The 25321-nt window shown below is 40.1% G+C and overlaps 1 protein-coding gene across 2 annotated transcripts in view; it reads right to left on the reverse strand.

Moving 5' to 3' along the window:
- Window positions 1-25321, reverse strand: part of GLRB (glycine receptor beta) — a 241980-nt gene that overhangs the window by 31121 nt on the left and 185538 nt on the right. For both annotated transcript variants that reach the window (XM_075860311.1, XM_075860310.1), the window contains exon 4: window positions 20910-20977. In XM_075860311.1, the coding sequence (XP_075716426.1) occupies window positions 20910-20977 (68 nt within the window). The remainder of the gene's footprint in view (window positions 1-20909; window positions 20978-25321) is intronic.

Consider the following 25321-nt stretch of genomic DNA (forward strand, 5'->3'; position numbering starts at 1 on the left):
GGGACAGCAGGGGTTGCTGCAAAGTAGGAACCAGACTAGGAAGGGCTCTCTCCCACTGAACCTGTTGGAGGCGTTCACGAATCCGTATATCAATCCGGGCAGACAGAAGGATGAGGTCATCCAGGGTAGACGGATGATCCCGGGCGGCAAGTTCGTCTTTAATTTTGGAAGATAGTCCATGCCAGAATGCAGCCACCAGAGTCTCATTGTTCCATAGGAGCTATCCAGCCAGGGTGCGGAAGTGGATGGTATACTCACTCACGGAGGTGTCTCCTTGGCGTAGGCTAATCAAAGATGCCGCTGCAGATGAGACCCGTCCAGGCTCCTCAAACACAATGCGAAAAGTCCGGAGGAAGGCAGGGAAGTCACGGGTCTCTGGTCCTTGTCTCTCCCAGATAGGGTTCGCCCATGCACGAGCCTTGACGGTGAGGAGAGAAATGATGAAAGCGACCCTGGCACCATCAGACGAAAAAGTCCTAGCATACAGGCTGAAATCTGGCATGGATTAAGAAAACCACCATCATAGCGGTCAGGAAGTGGCAAAGAAACACGTGGGTCAATACTGCCAAGAGGTGTGGACTGAGGATCCACATTGCCAGGAGGTGTAGTAGGAGGAACGGCAGCTTGTGCCTCCTGCCGACGTGCAAGAATCTTCAACGCCTGGAGGAGTTGGTCCTGTCGAGACCGGAGGTCCAGCATATCCGCTCACATCTCCTGTGACGTCGTCATAGTTTTGAATCGACCAGCGGGGTCCATGGCCTGAGCGTACTGTCACGAAGGGTCTGTGGACCCACTGGGCCGTACCGCCTTGGCGGTAAGGCAGCTGGTCAACAGGGAGCAGGTGACTGTCTATAGTTCTATAGGTACCTGTGGCAGCTCAGACAGCAGCAGGGCAGGTTCGGCTGGGACTTAGATAGCAGGTGGACGTCAGGCGAGGTGAAGCAGGTCAGACGTGGATGTAGCGCAGCACGACTTTGGCACAGCTCCGTGCTAGACCAGGAATGTATAGATTGATAGGTTCAGGAACTAGAAACAAGTATAGGGACAGGGACTTGGAACAGGAAACACACTAGGAGGCCATCACATAAACAAACTATAGGGAACACAACAACGCTCAGGCATAGAACTAGGGGGCTGGACCCCTCTTATAATCTAGGGTACTCATGGGTCAAAGATCGTCCATGAGGTCGGCGCGCGCGCTGACCCTTTAAGAGCGGGCACGAGCGTGCGCGCGCACCCTATGGGATCCGGCAGAGGTGAGTGGATGTGAGCGCTGGCGTCTCATGAGGAGGAGGCTGGGGCCAGCGCTTGCCGACTCGTGGCTGTGGCTGTCAGGGGGAGTTTGGAGCTGACAGCCCGCAGCCACGGACATTACACCATACTAGCTCCTTGTGAGACTAACCGAAGTCTTGGCTCCACATTGTGAACGAGATGGCCCTGAGACTGCTTTGCTCAATATTTAATTTAATAGAGGTCCCATGACCACCTAACAAATTCATCAGCCCACAAATCAAAGCAACTCTGTAGGCCTGGAAATGCTTTAGGGGGACGGGCCATACCCTGAATTCTCCTACATATCTATTACAAGTTAGATATAGTGGATAGAGCTCCTGACGCCCTAATGAACAGTGTCCCCATAAGACTCAAGGAAAAAAAAAAAAAGAGCACACAGCGCCACATGGTGCAAGATAAACCTGATGGATACGGTAGAACAAATATAAAGGAAGGTAATAGCGCTCACCTTTATAGGTTGTACAAGTCAGGTACAACACTGATGTAAACATGTAAGAATTTAAACAAACAGCTGCTACTCCCCAATCCAGATGCCAGTAACATGGAAACGTGGTACCGCAATGTAATAGTAGAATTGGAAGAAAAATGTATGGATATACAAGGGAGCGCAACTAGTAAGTAAATGGTTAGCAATGGTAAATTCCTTGATTAAATAAATCAAGGAATTTACCATTGCTAACCGTTTACTTAGTAGTAGCGCTCCCCTGTATATCCATACATTTTTCTTCCAATTCTACTATCCCATAAGACTCAGACAGCGAACTATACCGATAACCCGATTCTTTGACGAGCAGGGTTGCCTTTTATGCATGAAGGACTTTGTATAAATGTCAGACACACATTATATATATATATATATATATATATATATATATATATATATATATATATAATGTTATATTATCTGCCCAAAATACATAAAAACTTAACCGCACCCCCTGGTAGTCCGATAGTTTCGGGGAGGGATTCGTTACTAAGTCCAATTGGGATTTTTCTGAATAAGGTCCTTAGGAGATTTGTCATCTCAGCTAGATCCTATGTTAGAGATACCTCGGACTTCTTAACTAAAATGAGTGAGGTCTACATTCCAATGGGTGCATTTTTGGTTTCATTTGACGTAACAAGCCTCTATACGTCAATTAATCATGAACGGGGCTTGAATAGGGCACTTGACTTGACCAATTACTCAACTGGATGTAAATTTTTTTTGATAGGATTAATTGAAATTGTGCTAACATGCAATTATTTCCTGTTCAATGAAAAATTATTTTTGCAACTTAGAGGTACCGCCATGGGCTCGAATGTGCCACCTACATATGCCAATATAGTCATGGCGGACCTCGAGGAGATGTCAATCTATGTATCCCACCACTTCAGCTTTGTGCTGAAGTGGTGGAGATACATTGACGACATCTTCGTTATTTGGACTGAGGATTTAATAGGTTTGGATCAATTTTTTGAGGTCCTTAACAATATAGACCCCGAAATTAAGTTCACGAAAATTGTTTCGGATACGAATTTAACTTTTTTGGACACTATGGTGTCTATACATGAAGGCAGACTTAAGACTGATCTCTTTGTAAAACCGACTGACTGTAATACTTTACTTAGTTTTTACAGTCATCATCCAAGGGGGATGATTAAATCCCTACCCTTTAGCCAATTGCTGAGGGTGAACAGGATAGTGGACAACCCTAATGATCTAGACATTAGACTGAATGAAATGACTAGTACATTTTTGAAAAGGGGTTACCCTAAGAGGATTGTTAAGGTACATTTGGATAGAGTACAACAATTAAGAAGGGAAGATTTGAGTGAGAGCAGAAGTAGAATAACAAAAGACAAGAGACCTCCGATGGTGTGCTCTTTCTATAGAGGAAGTTCTGCAGTGGCAGGAATTATCCATAAACACTGGCATGTTTTGGGGAATTATTACGACAAGATTACAGAGTTTTGTTCTCCTCCTTTAATCTCCTATAGGAGATGTCGTAATTTGAAAGATCAACTAGTGAAAACAGATGTTAGTAATGCACAACGTGGACAGTCTTGCAGGACACGCAAGGGATGTTTTCCCTTGCCTCTCCTGCGACAACTGTCCTCTTATGGTTAAGGATGAGGTCTTTATATACCCAGAAACACGTAAACCCTTTAATATCAATTCCTTCTATACATGCAAGAGTGATAATGTGATATATGTATTACAATGTCCGTGTAATTTGATCTATGTATGGGAGATGACGACAGAGTGTCGCTTACGACTAAACAACCACAAGTCCAGTATACGGACTAAGAAAGTAGAATTACCTGTAGAACGACATTTTGTTGAGGCTGGACATCAAATTCAACAGCTCAGATTTACCATCATTGTTGGGGTTCCCCCATCAAAACGTGGAGGTAATAGGGAATTGTCCTTAAAACGACGTGAGTTACAGTGGATCACGAAACTTAATTCCCTCCATCCATATGGTCTAAATATAGATTATCCACTTAATGTCTTTAGATAGAACTAATGAGACTAAACTCACTCTTTTTGCCCTTTGCATGATATCTTTGGATCCCCTATATATGATTAATGTATCCTGATCTGTTCCCTTCTTTTGGGTCCTCCTTTTAAATCCTGTTGATATCATATACAAGTGGATATTGGACCATTTAATGTGTTGATTTTGATCATATTTCTAGGTGATTGTAAAGTGACAGTCTCCTTTTTCTCTTTTTAGAGATCTACTACATTGATGTGACTGGAATCTCACGATCTGAAGGAAGTGTTTTTGGACTCATATGTGATTGTTGGTTCTATATATATGTGGATGTTATTATACATATTAAGTGAATTAAGCGAAACACATAGATAATTATCTTCAAATAATGATCCATTGGTTATATTCTGACATGTGGTACAGCATTGTCATAACAGGTTTTATACTATTTCTATGTGGATTCATCTACCGGGGTGAAATATTTCCATAATTTAATAAGTATCTTAAACATATATCCATATTAAGATCGGTGGCGTTTGGGTTGGCTAAAGATGGGATACAGATTCTTTATTCCTTTAAAATAAAACCATGACATAAATATGTAAAATATAAAGACTCCTTATCGATATATAGGACACTGGTGTCTTTAAGAGATAATCGTGACCTGGAATAGTACCCACTATAGATCTTCCGGAGGATGATCTATCCTCTGGTTGTTAATGTGGTTGCTTGACACTAGTTACTCTCTTATGGTAAATGGGAGATGTATCTCGTGCTGGGATATCGATTACTATTTATTCCGTACCCAGGAGGAATTAGCCTTATGACGTTGTTCACACAAACAGTATCCCTTATGTGTGGATATATGTATTTTTTGAATAATTTAAGGCTAATGCCTTTTTTCCTGTATATGTATACATATTTACTCAATATGGATAATTTCCTCCCGCTGGATTGAATACTGCAAGTTTTCCCGTATACGTATAAAGATATTAGTGTACTGGCACTTCCCCTTTTCCAAGATGGCGATATAGTACAGGAGAGGGGATGATTCTCGTGTGTTGCCTGATGACTCTCGCAAGCGTTTACTGGATCTTGCTGTTCCATGTTGCCGTGGTGATGACTAAGTCAGATGTCTACTTTGATCCAATGGAAACATTGCTTGTGAGCATACACAGTTTGATCTGTGGAACACTGAGAACTTACAACGTGTGTTACATGAGTCCAATAATTGTTTTTTCTCTGTAGATCGGTGAGTACCAGCAGATTTTGTTTTTAACCCTTTCAGGACCAAGGGTCCTCGATGTCTCAATGACCAGCCCCATTTTTTCAAATCTGACATGTGTCATTTTATGTGGTAATAACTCTGGAATGCTTTTGCCTATCCAAGCGATTCAGAGATTGTTTTCTCGTAACATATTGTACTTTATGTTAGTGGAAAAATTTGGTCAATAAATTCATAGCTTATTTGTGAAAAATGCCAAAATGTAAAGAAAATTTGCAAAAATTATATTTTTTCTAATTTTAAATGTAATCTACTTGTAAAACAGATCGTAATACCACACAAAATTGTTGCTAATTAATATACCCCATATGTCTACTTTATATTTGCATTGTTTTTTGAACGTCCTTTTATTTTTCTAGGACGTTACAAGGCTTAGAACTTTAGCAGCAATTTCTCACATTTTCAAGAAAATTTCAAAAGGTTATTTTGTCAAGGACCAGTTCAGTTTTGAAGTGGCTTTGAGGGCCTTATGTACTAGATAGACCCCATAAATCAGCCTATTTTAAAAACTGCACCCCTCAAAGTATTCAAAACAGCATTCAGAAAGTTTATTAACCCTTTAGGCGTTTCACAGGAATTAAAGCAAAGTAGAGGTGAAATTTACAAATGTCATTTTTTTTGCGAAATTCATTTGTAATAAAAAAAATTCTGTGACACAGACGGTTTTACCCGAGAAATGCAACTCAATATTTATTGCCCAGATTCTGCAGTTTTTAGAAATATCCCACATGTGGCTCTAGAATGATAATGGACTGAAGCACCGGCTTCAGAAGCAAAGAAGCACCTAGAGGATTTTGTGGTCTCCTCTTTTTAGAATATATTTTAGGCACCATGTCAGGTTTGAAGAGGTGGTGCGAAAACAGTGGAATCTCCCCAAAAGTGGTTTGGGAAACGACACACCTATTTATCTAGGGGTATAGTTAGCATCTTGACCCGACAGGTCCTTTGCTATATTTATTGGAATATGTCTGTGAAAATGAAAATCTACTTTTTTTCTGAAAACATATAATGTAATTTTTACAAGGAATAAAGAATAAAAAGCACCCCAAAACTTGTAAAGCTATTTCTAGCGATTACGGCAATACCCCATATGTGGTAATACACTGCTGTTTGGACCCACGGCAGAGCTCAGAAGGGAAGGAGCGCCATTTGGCTTTTGGAGCGCAGATTTTGCTTACTGGTAGTTGTTTGGGGTTTTGCTGTTATTTCAGTTTATAATGTGCGGGCATATGTAAGCTGGGCAGAGTACACCAGGGCATAATAAGAGGGTATAATAATGGGGTAAATAAATAATTCATAGATGTGCGACCGGTGTCGCACAGATAAATGGTGCCCAATCTTATCCGCTTTTGGACACTCTGCACAATTTCTGTCACTATATTCTGTGCGCCAGAACTTTTTTTTATTTTTTCTCCACTGGAGCCGTGCGAGGGCTTATTTGTTATGATACAATCTGTAGTTTTCATTGGTACCATTTTAGGGTACATGTGATTTTTTGATCACTTTTTATTCGATTTTTTTGGCAAGCAAAGTGACAAAAACAACATGCATTTTGACAATGTTTTTGTCCTTTTTTTTTTTTTACAGTGCTCACCGTGCGCTATAAATTACATTTTACTTTATTCTGCAGGTCGGTACAATTACAGCGATACCATATATATATATCGTGTTTATGTTTTGTGGCGTTTCCACAATAAAATCATATTCTGAGAGCCGTAATTTTTTTATTTTTCAGTCAAAAAAGCTGTGTAAGGGCTTGTTTTTTGCGAGACGGGTTGTAGTTTTTATTGGTATTATTTTGGGGTACATGCAAATTTTTGATCACTTTTTATTCCATATTTTGGGAGGGGTGATGACAAAAAAAAATAGTGATGCTAGTATTGTTTTTTAATTATTTTTTGCAGTGTTCACCGTGCGGGAAAAATAATATTATATTTTTATAGTTGGGGGCATTACGAACGCGGTGATACCAAATATGTGTACTGTTTTAACGTTTTATTTTTTTTCCTATAATAAAAGACTTATTATAGGAAAAAAAACCATTTTTTGTTTTTGTAACTTATAACTTGTTTTTACACTTTTATAAAACATTTTTATTACTTTTTTTTTTATTTACTTGAAGACCTGCAGCACTGATGGCTGCTATAATACATTATAACACGTTACTCTACCTAGGTAGTGTAACGTGTTATAAACTGTCAGTGTTACAGTTAACCACGTACTGGATGGATGTACTGAAGGTGATTCAGGTGGCCTATGGACCTGTGTTGCAAGGGACTCCTATGGAATGCGTTTTGGGATGTATTATGGACACCCCACCCTCTACTTTGGAGCGGTTGGCTATTGTAAGGTTGCTATATATAGCTAGAAAACTAATTGCCCTACATTGGATACAAGGCGCCCCGCCGACTAGGAGCGAATTCATTGCAAAAGTGAATAAAATGATTGTATTGGAAAAGGTCGTCTATGTAAAGCGCAAAACGCTTAAAAAATTTGAATCCATATGGGGACCATGGGTAGGGGTAATGGAATCTGTATTATAACATTTATTCAGGGACTCTGTATGACCGCCAGCCTTTACACGGTATTGGGGTTATGTATATAGATGTGGGATAAGGAGAAGTTGGGAAATAGAGAGGATTAAATATATGCCATATATTATATCTGTTTTGTATTATACATGCTTGTAGATGATTAAGCTACTTGACATTTGGAAAATGATCTGTCCCATGTACCTTGTATTTTGTGAATAATGTATTCGATATTTGGTACAATTTCTATTTCATATACTATCTAATTTGGAATTTTGTGACGGTGCCTGGGGGGAGGGTTTGGGATAGGGTTTGTGTAATATGTTTTGTACTATATAATTTTGAAACTTCAATAGAAAAAATTACCTGATTTTAAAAAAAAAATAAACCTGTCAGTGTGACGCCAGAACAGGATGTGTATTCAGATTCCTGACACTTCTCTGAAGTCTGTGGTTGATTTACAGCACAGCAGGCGTAGTCTCGCGAGATTACGCTGTAAACTGTCATTTACATCGAGACTACGCCTGTGTGCTGTAAATCAACCACAGACGTCAGAGAAGTGTCAGGATTCTGAATACACATCCCGTCCTGGCTGGAGGACATCCCATCCTGGCTGGAGGTAATGTATATTCATTGTCAGGACACTTGAGTAACTGCACATAGAGAACAATGCAGGTTTACTATGTGCAGAATAAATGAATGGAGAGAAGTGTATGACGCCTACTGGTCAGCGTCATACACTTTTCTCCACAACGCCCACTTGGTCAAAAAGTAAAACACGCCCAGTTGTTCATTAAGAAAGTTTCTAAATAAAAAACACTACTGTTATCCACAATACAGCGCCGATCACATTATGTACAAGATAGGGCACTTATAATGTGGTGACAGAGCCTCTTTAACCCCTTACCGCCGCAGCACTTTTTCAGATTTTCATTTTTTCCTCCCCACATTCCAAAAGCCATAACGTCTTTATTTTTCCATCCATATAGTACTATGAGGGCTTGAATTTTGCGGGATGAGTTGTAGTTTTTCGTAGCACCATTTATTTTGCCATATAATGTACTAGGAAACGGGGAAAAAATTATTTGTGGGGTAGAAAATGCAAAAATGTTTTTTTGCGCGCCGTTTTTACGGAATTCACTGTGCAATTAAAACAACATATTAACTTTATTCTGTGGGTCAATACGATTACGGCGATACAAAATATATATAGTTTTTTCTATATTTTACTACTTTTACAAGTAAAAACTGAAGTGTAAAAAAGAAAATGTATTTTATGTCGCCAAATTCCGAGAGCCCTAACTTTTTATTTTTCCGTAGATTAAGTGGTGTGAGGGCTTATTTTTTGTGGGATAAGCTGTAGTTTTTAATACCATTTTGGTGTACATGCGACGGTTTGATCACATTTTATTTCATTTTTTTTTGTGGGAGATTAGGTTACCAAAAAATAGAGATTCTGGCGTTTGCATTTTTTTTTTACGGTGTTCACCGTGCGGTTTAAATAATTATATATTGTAACAGTGCAGACTTTTACGGATGCGGCGATACTAATTATGTTTATTTATTTATTTTTTTACTATGCTCTAGGGGGAAAATGGGAAAAGGTTTTTTTTTAACTTTTCATTTTTTTTTTACACAAACAAAAACACTTTATTTAACTCATTTTTACTTTTTTTTTTATTAGTCCCCTAGGGGACTTCAACCAGCGATCGTTAGATCACTTGCACGATATACTGCAATACGAAAGTATTGCAGTATATCGTGATTCTGACAGGCAACTATTAAGCCCTGCCGGAGTGCACAAGATGGCGGACCTGGGGGCCTTCATTAGGCCCCCAGGCAGCCATAGCAACCTTCGCCCCCCCATGATTGCGTTGTGGGGGGCGCGATGAGTTGTTAGAGGGGGTCGCCCCCTCTTTCTAATGATTTAAATGCTGCGGTCGCTATTGACCGTAGCTTTTAACAAGTTAAACGAGCGGGATCGCACTCGAGCGCGATGCCGCTCGTTACTCTGAAGTGTCGGCTGTAACATACAGCCGACACCCGCATCGTATGGAGCGGGTTCACTCCGTGAGCCCGCTTCATACTTCCCCTACCCGACTTTGGCATATGGATACGTCAAATGTCGGGAAGGTGTTAAGTTAACTGCACCTTGTTTATGCACTTTAGGATAAAACACAGTTTTTTTTATAAAACATCGATTTTGTACTTTTTTGTATTGCACGACAACTACTGTATGTAATTTGAGATTGGTTTCACTGGTCACTGTATATTTATTATACGTATATTATTATACTTTTTCTCTGAACTATATGTTCATTTGTTAACACTGATTGCTTGGGCTTTGCCCCCTATATATACACACACGTGTATGCTGTAACACACTTGACTTGAAAAAGCCCTCAAGGAGAGGGTGAAACATTGCAGTGGATGTTGGTTGAATAAACCCATGTTTTTTTGAGTGCTGCTTCGTTCTCTTCTTGGATATATATATATATATATATATATATATATATATATATATATATATATATATATATATACATATACACACACACACACATATATATATATATATATATATATATACACATATATATAAATATATATACACACACACACACACACACACACACACACACACACACACACACTGTGTGAGGTGTCAAGGGAACAGTATAAGATACTGACCAGGTGGTATAAAACACCATACAAAATAGCTATATTTTTTTCCAGGAGTGTCCGATGAGAGGGAGAGAGAACCCTTTTTTACACCTGGTGGTCCTGCTGTTAGCTCGGTGGTCAGAATTTTTTAGCAAAGGGAATGCTATCTGCCATTCTAACTTCTCTGTCTCGCTGGAGTTAGGTCTATTATACTTGTTACCAGATATAACCCTAAAGAAAAACACCCTCCTCTTTAGACTGTTTGTCATGGCTGCTCGACTTATAATACCTCAAAATTGGTTGGCCATGGACACCCCCACATGGAATATAGGATCAGTAGACTTGACCAACTCTACAGATTCAAAGAAATCGGTCACTGGGAGGCCTGTACGGGAAACTCTATCATCTCAGTTTATCAGCCCTGGAAGAGCCATAGGAACTTCCTAGACTTGTCTCATGTAAACTCTAAATGGAGTGGTGAATTAAAGGCAGTTCATGGATTTCCTCTGAAAAGGGTTACCTTGATAGGGTAACATATGCTAGGGCTGGGTACGCTTAAAGCATTCGGTTTCACAGAGCCTGTCTGACTGCTTCTAAATCGCTCTGCCTCAGTTCCGATTGATATTAAACACAAATCTCTCTCTAGCAAATTATCACTGGTTCTTCTTGGTAGTTTGTACCGTGATTCTGTTATTTTTGTATATTGGTGATATTTGGATTTGTGTAGGATTCTATTCTTTCAACAAGTATGTCAAGTTTTATTTGACATTTAAAAAAAAAAAAATACATATACAATAAAATTCCTCCTGCTCATAAAGATAATTATTTGCGTAATAATTGTATACAAGGGAACTGCTAATAATGTAATTCCCTAGTATCCAAGGGAAGCATTAGCAGAGTTGAATTTGACACTTTCGGCACTAGTTGTTTTCCAAAACTTCTATTTCTCCTGGTTATTGTTTTAAAATACTTTGGCTTTTTTTCTTTTATGTTTATTCTCAATGCTCACCTTCTTTCTGCTCATTCTCAAAATGCAATAAACAGTACTTACTTGTGCACGGTAGAGCAAAGACAGTAGAATACACCACATAACTGCCATGAATCCTCAAGGGCTAAACCAATGATAAATCAATGTCCAAAAAGTTGTAAAAAGAGAACATGCCATTTTGGCCTAGCATGTCAGCCCACAGAGAAAAAAAGCAGCCGGACTAATCATTGCGAGGCCACACCGAGTAAATCTTCTGGGTTTACAATTTCAATTATAAAAATAAGAAAAAGAACAAATTGAAGCTTTGAATGTTGTGGTCTTATACTAAGAGTGTTAGTCTAATTAGAAGTTCAATTAATAATCACTAGGTCTTCTATCGACAAAGCAATTTTCAAGTCATATTCATAGCCAGTCATGAATTACCTCATTAGCTTTGCTAAGATCCACTTTACAACTCGCCACCTCACAGAAGATAATTACATGTATAATTTGTGTTATCAGCATCATATTTTAACAAATGCTAAATGTAGTGCCAAGATTAGTATTCACTATTGTACTGCATCCCCCCCCCCCCCCAATCCAATTCTAGGTCAGTCTAGTTATACTTGTCTTGATTCCTTGCTCAATTAAACTTTCATATTACAAATACACAAAGTTCGGCTAAAAAGGCATGAATACGGTCCATTAACAACTATATGTAGCGGTACTATGTATGTTTAGCTTGACTTAATAAGATAATGAGCACAATTTATTCAGAACCTAGACTTTGATAAATCAGATGTTTTGGAAATATAAAAAAATTAAGAATTAACATTTTTTTTAACGTTTTTAAATGCTTATTTATTACATTTACATTAAGAACAGACTGTAAATGCTCACATAAACCCGAGACAAAGAAAAAGAGCACCAAAAATTAAAACATTAGAAGAAATGACAAGCTCTTCCATTAACAGAATATCCCACCTCCCACACGCAGAAAAGAAACAAAGTAAAAGACCCAAAAAAAATTATACGAATAAAAGAAGGGGAAACCTAATTAAGTAGATAAGTAGATAAAGTGGAAAATATTAAAAGAATTTTAATCGGAAAGCCTCAGCACAAGGGAGCTATCCTTTATCTAACTGGTCAACCACCACTTCCATTTACTATGGAAATGAAGGAGACTCCCGTTTGCCTGAAAATAGTGTGTTAAATATAGTATAAAGGTCCTATTACGGGCCGTGAAAAACCAGCGCCGATCAACGAGGCAGCTCATTGATCGGTGTTTGCTCCTTTCACAAGGAGCAATGATTGGATATGTAAGAGGACCAGTGATCGTTACTACGATCGTTCCTCCCCATGCATTTCTATCATGTTTGCAGCAAATCTTCCTGCTTACACAGCGAGTTGTGTCCTCGACAACAATAATATTTATTGCTGCATAAACAAGCAGATCAGCCGAAAACCAAGTTTGCTTGTTCATCGGCTGATCGTTGCCCTGTTTACACTGGGGAGTGATCGGGAACGAGCGTTCATATGAACGCTCGTTTGCCCGATCATTGGCCATTGTAAAAGGGCCTTTACTCTAAATATTACTTTCTGCCACCTTATCAGAAGAGGCAAACCATTTTCTAAGAATCTGCAATATTGCCATGAATAGTAGTTGAATGACCAGGTTACAATACTCCGCACAATTCAATCCAGGTACTATATAATCTGGATTGAATAAAATCCATGTATTCTATTATATTTATTAGGCACTATTGGGGCTGTGTGGAGGCAGCTATGGTGGAATTATACTGTGTTGGGGCAGGTGTGGGGCATTATACTGTAAGATGGCAGCTATGGGAGACTTTATACTCTGTGGGGAAAGTTATGGGGCATTTTACTGTGGGGACAGCTTCAGGGGCATTATTCTGTGTAGGAGCAGCTATGGGGGCTTTATACTGTGTGGGGGGCAACTATAGGGGCATTATACTGTGTGTGGGGAACTAAGGAGGCAACCTAATGCATGGGGGCAACTATAGGGGCCTTATCCTATGTGGGAGCAGCTATAGGGGCATTATACTGTGGGGGCAGCTATAGGGGCAATCTACTGTGTGGGGGCAGCTATAGGGGCATTATCCTGTGTGGGGGCAGCTATAGGGGCATTATCCTGTGTGGGGCAGCTATAGGGGCATTATCCTGTGTGGGGGCAGCTATAAGGGAATAATCCTGTGTGGGGTCAGCTATAGGGGAATAATCCTGTGTGGGGGCAGCTATAAGGGCATTCTACTGTGTGGGGGCAGCAATAGGGACATGATACTGTTTGGGGACAGCAATAGGGACATTATATTGTTTGGGGGCATCTATAGGGACATTGTACTATATGAGGGCATTTATACGATCATTATCCTGTGTGGGGGCAGCTATAAGGGCATTATACTGTGTGGGGGCCCACTCAGATTTGTTTTACCCCCTGTGCTAAATCCCTAGCTACGCTTCTGATGAACACTGATGGATCGGGTCACATGATCCAACATCAGCAGCCATAGTTTGGCCTCAGCGACGCACAGCAGCAGAATACCTTGAGCCCGTCCCATCCCTCGCCTGCACAATTGTCGTTTTCGATGTTGCAGGGACTAAGTACCGGCATCTAACTACGAATGATGTTGACATACGTCAGACGAAATGGGGCTAACTACGGTAGTGGAGGAGTCCCAAACCAAAGTCTCGGCCAAAAGTGGGTCCCGCCCTCATAAAGTTTGGGACTCACTGATATAGTGTGTAGGAGTTTGGGTGTAAAATATAGACAATGTATCAACATAAGTTGGGAGAGTCTATGTGAATAATTAAGTGACACTCTAGCCACCCCCTTAAACACCTCTACCCATGAAATTGTGCGATCACCCAAATCTTCCCCCCATTTCCCATTACTATTGTTACTTATATTACTACCCCGATTAGGGAGCATAATCAGCTCATTATGCACCATAGAGGAATTTAAGGAATGAAAGACGAATTTATAGCAAAAAACAGTTCTTACTTTAACTTTACCTGATGTTTGGGCGACTTTTCCAAAATCCACTGAAATGCAATAGGTCCAACGCTTTTGCATCTCACCTTTAACATTTCGGGTGTACCCACATATATAGAAGCAAACACCCTATCCTCCATATTTTTTCCTTCCTCCTTACTACAGTATCTCTCCTCTACCTAGTTACTCTCTTTTTTGATCCATTCTTTTATCAGTTTTCTGATGCAAATCAGACGGTCAACCTGGTGCTGCATTAACAACTTTTAGTATTACATGGCGGCCATTCAAATAGCTGTTCACGTAATGCATGGACCTCCCGAATCCACCAGAGGCACTCTTACAGCTCTGCGCTCTTACTTATAAAGGGAGGTTTTGAGGGGGGTTTAAGATGACATTACAGCCATATGTCCTTCCCTTTTGCTTCTGTAGGGTCTATGTTATTCCCTTACCTAGCTGGTTGTCCTGTTGTTTCTGACATAGATCCGACAGTATATTGATCTTGGCTGTATCGGCTCTCTCTGCTCTCCCCCGCCCTTCTCTCAGTGATAGAGATAGCAGCAGGGGCGGGGAGGAGGTTATACATGGCCAATCAGAGTGTAGAGAGAGAGAAAAGCATCCAAGTGTTCAGGCAGGGCATATCACAGAGGCTGTCAGTATGGGAGTGTAGATAGGGAGGAAAGCACATAGGCGGTTGGAGTAAATCTCATAGGCTGTGTATAGAAAGGAGAGGACTTTTTTTCCAATCCTGGACAACCCATTTAAGACCCAGCAAAGTGTTGTTTTAGACCGTGTGTGTGTGTGTGTGTGCTCTGCTCACCTTTGCTCAACTTCAAAAGGTTTTGAATGGCAAACTGATAAAATTTGGTATTATAGATATAGTGAATTGCGTGCAGTCCACTAAGATAAAAACATTAACTTTTTGTTCACTGTAAATATCTTCTTTTTTTTTTTTAGCTATAAAAGAAGCTCCACCACCTTTCAATCAAGAGAAAAACATCATATGTCATCACAGAAGTGTTTGTTAATTGGAAAAACTTCCTTAGTTGAAGTTTCATTAACCCCTTTAATAGCAATTGCACATCACAAGGGAGGGGGCTCCCCGATTGTAAGCCCCTGGTGAGATTGTTTGATGAAGCTGACAATTTTAAAGGGACAACCTGACCCTAACAAAGGTCCCCAAAGTGTGTCCTGTGAGAACTCCTGTTAAATAAATGGAATAAAAAATTTGGCGTTCCGCTAAAATAAAAAAAAGACCTTACACAGCAAAAAATATGAAAAACTATGGATCCCAGAATGCGGTAAGGCAAAAATTTAAAAATTTGCTTGTCCTTAAGGAGTGCGCTTTAAAGATACTGGGAGACATAGGTTTAGTTATGTGTAGTTGATGGACAGGATGTATTTCAGTGGCCGATTGGTCCACAACAATGTAAAGATTACTATTTCGCTTCTAAGGCCTTCTAAACAGCAGATACTGAGGCATTGTGAATTTAAAAGCAAAATGTACGATTTTGCTTGGGGCTCCGTTGCTTTCATACACAATTCATAAATGGGTATTTTTTTGAACAAGTGAAATTTACGATTTAATTGTTATATTTAAATCATACAGGGGAACCTAATGTACAGAATGTGCTGAAAAAACTATTACAGCCAAGACTATCCTCATTATTTCATATAAAGCTAGAGAAGATATTCCTAAATGATTGAAGTTAGTGTACCCCAAAGATGATCTCTAGAAAGGGACCCACTTACCACATTCACTCAAATACTCTTAGAAGATGGTAGGAAACATCAATAAAAGACAGTAGGATCTTGAGACGTCTTTTGAAGCATCACATAATTCTGCTCTACAAGAATTAAATGATGCCTTACTAACAATTGCCAGGGGCCACTTCTAACCCTGTTCCCTGATATCTTCAACAAATATCTACTGCCAATGTGCCTGAAGGAGTGGGCTGTCAGATGGGTTTAGCAAAAATGTTGGCATAATAGAGACTGCATGCTGCAAAGCGGAAAAGAGGATGAAACTTCATGTAACGTTTTTTTCCCTTGACAATACTATCTACATATTTTCAGTAACTACTTCAGATTACTCTCTTCATCAGACACAGCAAATGTTCTATCAATTTGACCAACCAATTTGGGAGATTATAGAGTAAATTACGATTTAAAAACAGACTTGCCAGCCATAACGGCTAATGTTAGTAATATCCTTTCCGTGACTCAGAACTTGTAACAAGGTGATAATTTACTTTTACTACACCTTGACAGAACCACAAATTGCATGTCCCTTATTAAACAGAATTCCACAATATTGCCCCACAAAATATCAGCTTTTTATGTGAATGGGCTTTATTACTCTAATCTGCAAGGATCAGAAGCTGGCAAACACCAGCTACAAAAATCAGCAACTGAGTGTTAAATATAGAAAAGCCAAAAAAATAAAATAAATCAGATATAGTGCCAAACAGCTGACAGCAAATGGAAAGCTGGTAGATTTATTTGAATGCTGTACTTAGTATTCTTCTTTAAAAAGAGTCAAGAAAATGTGAATGGCTAAAGTTAGTGGTGCTTGATGTAGGATTCCCTGCCAAGAAAAAGGAAATATTAAGTATAAAGAATGTGCGGTTAAGAGCACAACCCAATCGGAGAAGAGGGGAATCAAGATCAAAAGGTCTCCGTCTGAGTACTTGCTTTATGCCATCGCCACTGTTTTGATTGGCCAAAAAATGTGAACGTGAATGGAGTTAATATTGTGTTCCAAATATTCGATTAGAGGTCCTCGAATGTCTGACATCAATCAAAAGCAGTTTTTTTTATAGAGTTGTTTAAAGGTAAACTAAATCAATCACACATTGTTCTAGTTAGTTCATACAGGCACATTTATCCCATATTACCACCCACAATTCCCTGCCTTCACAATTCATTTGTTCATTTATAAAAACTTGGCCTTTTACTCCACGGTTACTTCCTATGTGAGGGTAGCCTCCCTATATTCTAGAAATAACCTTAATAATCATCCGCTCTGTTGGAGCTTCAACTGATATTTTAATTATATCACTTAGATTTACTTAAAAGCTTAAAGGGATTTTCCAGTTTTATATAAAGTTTAAATGTTGTATAACGAAATGTTCCAGAAATTTCACACAAAAAGTGTCAAAGAAGCTCATAACAAGTAAACAGATTCCAGATTAACTTTTTTCAGGCGAGGTTGAAAATGAAATAAATGGTTTGACTAATTGATTGATTAATATGGACAACACGGACACATTGTTAGAACATTACTTATGCACGAAGCCCTTTATGTGAATTCATTGCCATTTCAAGATGAACTTATAATACACAAAAATGTGTGGCAGAAGAGGATTATATTTATCTTTCTTTTTTTAAATTTTATTTGAAGGGATGCCATGCTATGTATTACTATTTATAGGGTTCGTACTTTCAACTAAAAAAAATTGGCAACGCAAGGACTGCAATAGTATTCTTTTATTTTTAAGTGAGGAGATTTGTAAGACGTAATTTTTAGCAAATTTTGGTCAAAATTGAAGGATCACAATGAAGGCGTGATAAATAGGCATTAACAAAATGCCTTGGCTTTTCTGTCATCAGTCCCTTTTGGTCCCATGTGTCCACCCACAAACAGGGACTACTAGGCTCTTTCAACACCAGGTAGAAAATCCATAGTATACCTTAGGAGGTACAGAGGTAGCTATTGCAAGCGTATCCCAACTATTTTGATGCCCATGGTCCAACCATGCACATAGACATGCAGGATTATACAAAGGGGGTGCTATAAATTCTTTAAAATTCACAATATAATAACTGTAGAAAGATCTTTCTCAATATACAAATTAATACATTTCCTAATGTATACAGACTCTATATTGCATTTAATCATTACATACAGGGACATATGGAGGAATATGGTGGCTGGCCTACCTCCAGCTATTCACCAATTGCACCCACACCCAGGTTATCCAAGCTATAATCTGGGGAGCAATCATTGACCATTTTCCTCCTCTCCCTTCCCTTTATATGTCCCAAACTAAGCCCGCAGGTGGTGCCGGAAAAAATCCAGATTTCCATTATTAGGAGTTATTTTTAAAAAGAAATCAGAATTATACATTATACACGGATGGATACAAATAAGTGTCACACTGATTTTGTTTTAGATAAACATGGGTCCGTAAAAAGTTTTAGTGTGAACATTTGTACATCTTAAAAATGTGAGGATTTTGGACTACATAGAAAAATGAATACCTACAAAGCCCCCTGGTATATAGTATATAATGTACATATACCCTTCCAAGGTCTGGAAGAGAACTATATCCGCAATGTAATGAATTGGAACAACTTTCCCATTAGAATTGTGTAGGAACATGACTGTAATGTTGAGCGGGGCAGCATGTAGACACAGTAACACACTATGAGGGCCAGTTCAACATACTGTATACATTAGTCATTATCACTGATCACTTATATACATACATATACATGCTACAACAGTTATATAGCCACTGCACAGCTCTGCCTGGTATATTATCTTCATGTGGCTGCAGCCATGATTGTATATCCACTGGCTCAATATCTTTCCTACACCCTGTAGTCAGTCTCTTAAACAAGAACTAAAGCTAAAGTCTTCCTTTTCTAAAACAGAGCCTCGCATATCATTACAAATATCTCTGGAAATATTTCTCAGTACTACATTATGAAATATTAGTCAAGTGCCTAGATTTAGACAACCCTCAAGAGCCAGGTAGTCAATACACCTAGAAATTTGTTGCTTGTACCTAACTTTATTGGGTTTTTACTATTGAGGTCTATGAGGGTTCTTCTTGCCTGGTAACTAAAAAGAAAAATCAAACTGGGGTCTATGTTAGCTTTTCGACCCCTGGGACAGCTAAAAATAATATGACCATGCTCCCTTTTACCCATCAACAGAAAACTGGGTTTTGTTGTCTATATTTTGGGTGTCTATTCTACAAACGTCAGCATATTAGATACAGTGAAGGAAATAAGTATTTGATCCCTTGCTGATTTTGTAAGTTTGCCCACTGTCAAAGACATGAACAGTCTAGAATTTTTAGATTAGGTTAATTTTACCAGTGAGAGATAGATTATATAAAAAAAAAAAAAACAGAAAATCACATAGTCAAAATTATATATATTTATTTGCATTGTGCACAATAAGTATTTGATCCCTTTGGCAAACAAGACTTAATACTTGGTGGCAAAACCCTTGTTGGCAAGCACAGCAGTCAGACGTTTTTTGTAGTTGATGATGAGGTTTGCACACGTTAGATGGAATTTTGGCCCACTCCTCTTTGCAGATCATCTGTAAATCATTAAGATTTCGAGGCTGTCGCTTGGCAACTCGGATCTTCAGCTCCCTCCATAAGTTTTCGATGGTATTAAGGTCTGGAGACTGGCTAGGCCACTCCATGACCTTAATGTGCTTCTTTTTGAGCCACTCCTTTGTTGCCTTGGCTGTATGTTTCGGGTCATTGTCGTGCTGGAAGACCCAGCCATGAGCCATTTTTAATGTCCTGGTGGAGGGAAGGAGGTTGTCACTCAGGATTTGACGGTACATGGCTCCATCCATTCTCCCATTGATGCGGTGAAGTAGTCCTGTGCCCTTAGCAGAGAAACACCCTCAAAACATAATGTTTCCACCTCCATGCTTGACAGTGGGGACGGTGTTCTTTGGGTCATAGGCAGCATTTCTCTTCCTCCAAACACGGCGAGTTGAGTTAATGCCAAAGAGCTCAATTTTAGTCTCATCTGACCACAGCACCTTCTCCCAATCACTCTCAGAATCATCCAGATGTTCATTTGCAAACTTCAGACGGGCCTGTACATGTGCCTTCTTGAGCAGGGGGACCTTGCGGGCACTGCAGGATTTTAATCCATTACGGCGTAATGTGTTACCAATGGTTTTCTTGGTGACTGTGGTCCCAGCTGCCTTGAGATCATTAACAAGTTCCCCCCGTGTAGTTTTCGGCTGAGCTCTCACCTTCCTCAGGATCAAGGATACCCCACGAGGTGAGATTTTGCATGGAGCCCCAGATCGATATCGATTGACAGTAATTTTGTATGTCTTCCATTTTCTTACTATTGCACCAACAGTTGTCTCCTTCTCACCCAGCGTCTTACTTATGGTTTTGTAGCCCATTCAAGTCTTGTGCAGGTCTATGATCTTGTCCCTGACATCCTTAGAAAGTTCTTTGGTCTTGCCCATGTTGTAGGGGTTAGAGTCAGACTGATTAATTGAGTCTGTGGACAGGAGTCTTTTATACAGGTGACCATGTAAGACAGCTGTCTTTGATGCAGGCACCAAGTTGATTTGGAGCGTGTAACTGGTCTGGAGGAGGCTGAACTCTTAATGGTTGGTAGGGGATCAAATACTTATTTCTCTATGCACAATGCAAATAAATATATATAATTTTGACTATGTGATTTTCTTTTTTTTTTTTAAATATATAATCTATCTCTCACTGGTAAAGTTAACCTAGCCTAAAAATTCTAGACTGTTCATGACTTTGACAGTGGGCAAACTTACAAAATCAGCAAGGGATCAAATACTTATTTCCTTCACTGTAAGTAAAGCGCAGAAATCATGACATATTAGTAAAGACACGTGTATATATATATATATAATTTAGCACACACTTACCATGGTTGTTTCTTGGATAGATCCAAAGCTGTTAATAAATATGTTTACTACAACATCGACTGGAATACCTACAAGTAGAGAAAAGTGTCTTTTATTACATGATTTTAAAAAAAAGATAAAACAGAATATAAAAGTATGTAAACCAATTTTGCCCTTTCCACATTTCGATGCAAACTTTGTCTAGAATCCTTGAAACCTACACAGAGTTTTTTGCAGGAAGAAAAAAAAAAAATCTGCCTCAAAATTCCTTCAGGAATTTTGAGACAGATTTTCACCTGCCTGCGCTTTTTCGCCGGCGGCCATTGATGATCGCGGGCAAAAACGCAGTAAAAACGCTCGGAAACGCGCACCGCAGGTTTTCTTTGCCTCCCGTTGAATTCAATGGGAGGTCAGAGGCGGAACCGTGGCAAAAAAAGGACATGCCACTTTTTTTTTTCCTGCGAGCAGCTGGAAGCTGCCCGTGCAAAAAAAAACGCCCGTCCACCAATGAAATCAATTGGGGAGCGTTTTCGGACGTTTTTTTGGTGCTGATTCCAACGAAAATCAACACCAAAGAACTCAGTGTGAACTGGGCCGCATAGTTAGCAGTGAAGCTGAAATAAGTGAATTTGTACATCATGTGACAGAAATGGACTCTCTCTGAGTTTGAGCGTTTATTGGTGGTTTAAAAGGGGAACCCAATGAATATATTCTGCAAGATATTGAAAAACGCAACTAGCATTTCGTCTTTATGAAAAGACAGTCACACAAATATGGGCATAGGGGGATGGCAGGGCATGTGCTCAATATGCTGGGTACTGGCACTACATTAATTGGATCAAATTACCTTTTAATAAACTCAGTCCTGAAATAAAGCTCCAGTCCTTTTTACATCCGGATATTGTTTTTACTATTGCTACCTCGTGATTAGGTATACCAGAATTTGACAACCATCTAACATTTATGATAAAAGTGCCATTTCTCCACACATAAATGATGTCACGATGGCTCCTATAACTGAATATATGCCCCAGGTGAAGGAAAGTCTACCTTTTTATGAAACATGAATTTGTACTGATGGCTGGAACTGAGTGAATGCTTAGAGACCCTTTCACCTGCCCATACATGTGCAGCAAAGTGCAGCATGTAATGGGCAGGGCTTCACAAGCACCGTCTCACTTTACATTTTTTTCCTATCTTCCTCCGTTATTTACATATCGGTGCCGTTATATTTGGCGCCCGTAATGTAAATAAGCCCCTGAACTGTCAATGGGGCGTTTCTAGCTAACTAAATGGAAAGGGGGCGTGATGTCTTCGCTCTGACACTGTCCAATCAGCTATGGACAGTGTCAGGGCGACTTGCGCTGTGTTCCTTCCCGTGAGAACACACACAGACTGAGAGAGCGCTCTGCAGAACCACCAGTCTGTGCGTGTTCTTGCGGGATGAACACAGCGCAAGCTGCCCTGACACTGTCCATAGCTGATTGAACAGTGTAAGAGCAAAGAGATCACGCCCTCTTGCCATTTAGTTCGCTAGAAACGCCCCATTGACAGTTCAGGAGCTTATTTACATATTGGGCGCCAAATATAACGGCACCGATATGTAAATAATGGAGGAAGATAGGAAAAAAATGTAAAGTGAGACGGTGTTTGTGAAGCCCTGCGCATTACATGCTGCACTCCGCTCAACATGTATGGGCAGGTGAAAGGTTCTCTTTAACCCCTTAAGGACGCAGCCTAGTTTTGGCCTTAAAGGGGTTGTCCGAGATACCAACATTTTTTCAAAAACTCTGTCATACATTACCCCTTATACAGACAACCTAAATAAAGCATTATTTTTAAAAAAAATTCTACTTAGCACATTTCTTCTTTGAGTTTAGCACAGTTTGTTTACATGCAGTTCAGGTCTGGTTTGTTGATCTTTCCTTGTGATGAAACTTTTTTCCCGTGCACGCTCATTGCAGGCTGCAATGAGCGTGCACGTACCTTCCAAGAGTTCACGTGAGCTGTCCTTGCTCCTCCCGCTGACCTCCTTCACTGCACTTGTCTCCTTGCTGACATTCTTGAAGGATGATGAGCAAATGTTCTCCCCCCCATTATGTTTTTCACATTTATGTTTTCTTTCTCTTTTCAGGTCTATAAACCTCTTCGTGTCTACCCTAATCCTCGTCCACCCTCACCCTCGTCCACCCTCACCCTCGTCCACCCTCACCCTCGTCCACCCTCCTCTATCTCATGTCTCTCTCCACTAAGGCCATGTTCACACAGAGTTTTTTTGCAAGAGGAATATCTGCCTCAAAATTCCGTCTTGAAGTTTGCGGCAGATTTACCTCTCCCTGCACGTTGATTTTTGCGTCGTTTTTCCCGGAGTTTTTTGTGCGCTGTTTGCGTATTTGTTTGCCGCTTTGTTTTTCGCTTAGTTTATCTTGGCGTTTTTTGCTTGTTTGTTTGCGTCTTTTTTGCTATGTTTTCCATTGCGTTTATCGTAGCCTTTTTCACGTCGTTTATCATTTCTTTTTTTGCGTCGTTGTTTGCGCCTATTTTTGCTGCGTTTTTCGTTGCGTCTTTCGTGCCGTTTTCCCTGTTGATTTTCGCTGCGTTCTTTGCCTCTGTTTGCGGCGTTTCTCGCGTCTTTTTCCGTGGCGTTTATCGTAGCCTTTTTTGCGTCGTTTTTCCGCGTCTTTTTTTTGCGTTTTTTTTTCTGCGTTTTTCATTGCGTCTTTCGTGCCGTTTTCCCTGTCGTTTTTCGTGGCGTTCTTTGCCTCTTTGTTTGGGGCTTTTTTCGCGGCTTTATTTGTGATGTTTTTCGCGGCATTTATCGTAGCCTTTTCGGCGTTTTTTTTTGCGTCTGTTTTTTGCGGCGTTTGTGGCTTTTTTTGCTGCGTTTTTTCGTCGTTTTCCGTGGTGTTTTTCGCCCGTGGCAATTGAGCGCCGCGGGCATAAAACAACGCGAAATACGCTTTCTCTGCCTCCCATTGAAGTCAATGGGAGGTCAGAGGCGTAAACGCCCGAAGATGGAGCATGTTGCTTCTTTTTCCCGCAAGGCAGTTTTAATGCTCGATTTTAATGCTTGTTACAACAAATTGCAGCATAAATCATGCACCAAACACGCTTGTTTGGTGCGTGGTTTTCACGCATGCATCTACTTGAGTGTAGGTGCATGATAACGCACCAATAGAGGACATGCAGTATGTTTCACGCAGCGGACTCTCGCTGCGTGAAAACGGCCCCATTGAAATAAATGGGTCGCGTGTGCTGTGCGTGGTTTCAACGTGGTGTGAATGGGGCCTTATGCGCGATTTACACAAGTGTGAATCACGTCCGTGTGCTGTGCTTTGAAAAAACGCACAACACACACGACCCATTTATTTCAATGGGGCCGTTGACACATGTGTGACTTTTCACGCAGCGAGAGTCCGCTGCGTGAAACATACTGCATGTCCTCTATTGGTGCGTTATCATGCACCTACACTCACATTGAAGTCAATGCATGCGTGAAAACCACAAACAGCACACACGTGTTTGGTGCGTGATTTACACAGCAATTTGTTGTAAAAAAGAAGAAAAAAATGGGCTGGCTTTGTGAGTGCGTGAATAACACATGACAATCGAAAAGCACACTGATGCATAAGGGCGGATTTAAACGAGCGTGTGCGTTTTGCGCACACAAATACGGTGGCGTTTTGCGTGCGCAAAATGCACTTGACAGCTCCGTGTCATGTTCATACGGATGCGCGGCTGCGGTTTTCGCGCAGCCGCCATCATTATGACACTCTGGATGTTTGTAGCACGTGGTGCTTTTCTGTTTACATTCATTATTTTACTGCTGTTGCGCGAATCACGCTCGTCCCACGGAAGTGCTTCCATGGGATGCGCCTGATTTTCACGCACCTATTGACTTCAATGGGTGGGTGATGCTTGAAAAACGCAGAAATATAGAACATGTCGCGAGTTTTACGCAGCGGATTCACGCTGCGTAAAATTCACGGACTGTCTGCACTGCCCCATAGACTTGCATAGGTCCGTGTGTCCCGCGTGAATACCACGTGGGTTGCACGGACGTATAGCACGTTCGTGTTAATCCGCCCTAACGCAAACACACGGATGGGATTGACGCAAGTTTTTCACGCGCGGAAAATACACACGCTAGTGTGCATGAAGCCTTACTAATGGACGCTGTTAGACAGTGGCCATTAATAATGAACTAATAATAAATTTTTAAATAAATGAGAAGGACATAGAAAAAATATTGTAATAAAATAACACACACAACACTGGTTAACGATTTTATTAAAAATAAAAAAGGTGTCATTGAAGTAGTCCTTGAACTTGATGTAGTACCAAGGACCCAACCTGTAAAAAACACCTAATAGCTAAGAAAAAAAAAGAGGGATGCTTAGATACACTGCTCATGTGTGATACTGTTAGACCAT

The sequence above is a fragment of the Rhinoderma darwinii genome, chromosome 1 (genome assembly GCF_050947455.1).
Source record: "Rhinoderma darwinii isolate aRhiDar2 chromosome 1, aRhiDar2.hap1, whole genome shotgun sequence".
Lineage (NCBI taxonomy): Eukaryota > Metazoa > Chordata > Amphibia > Anura > Rhinodermatidae > Rhinoderma > Rhinoderma darwinii.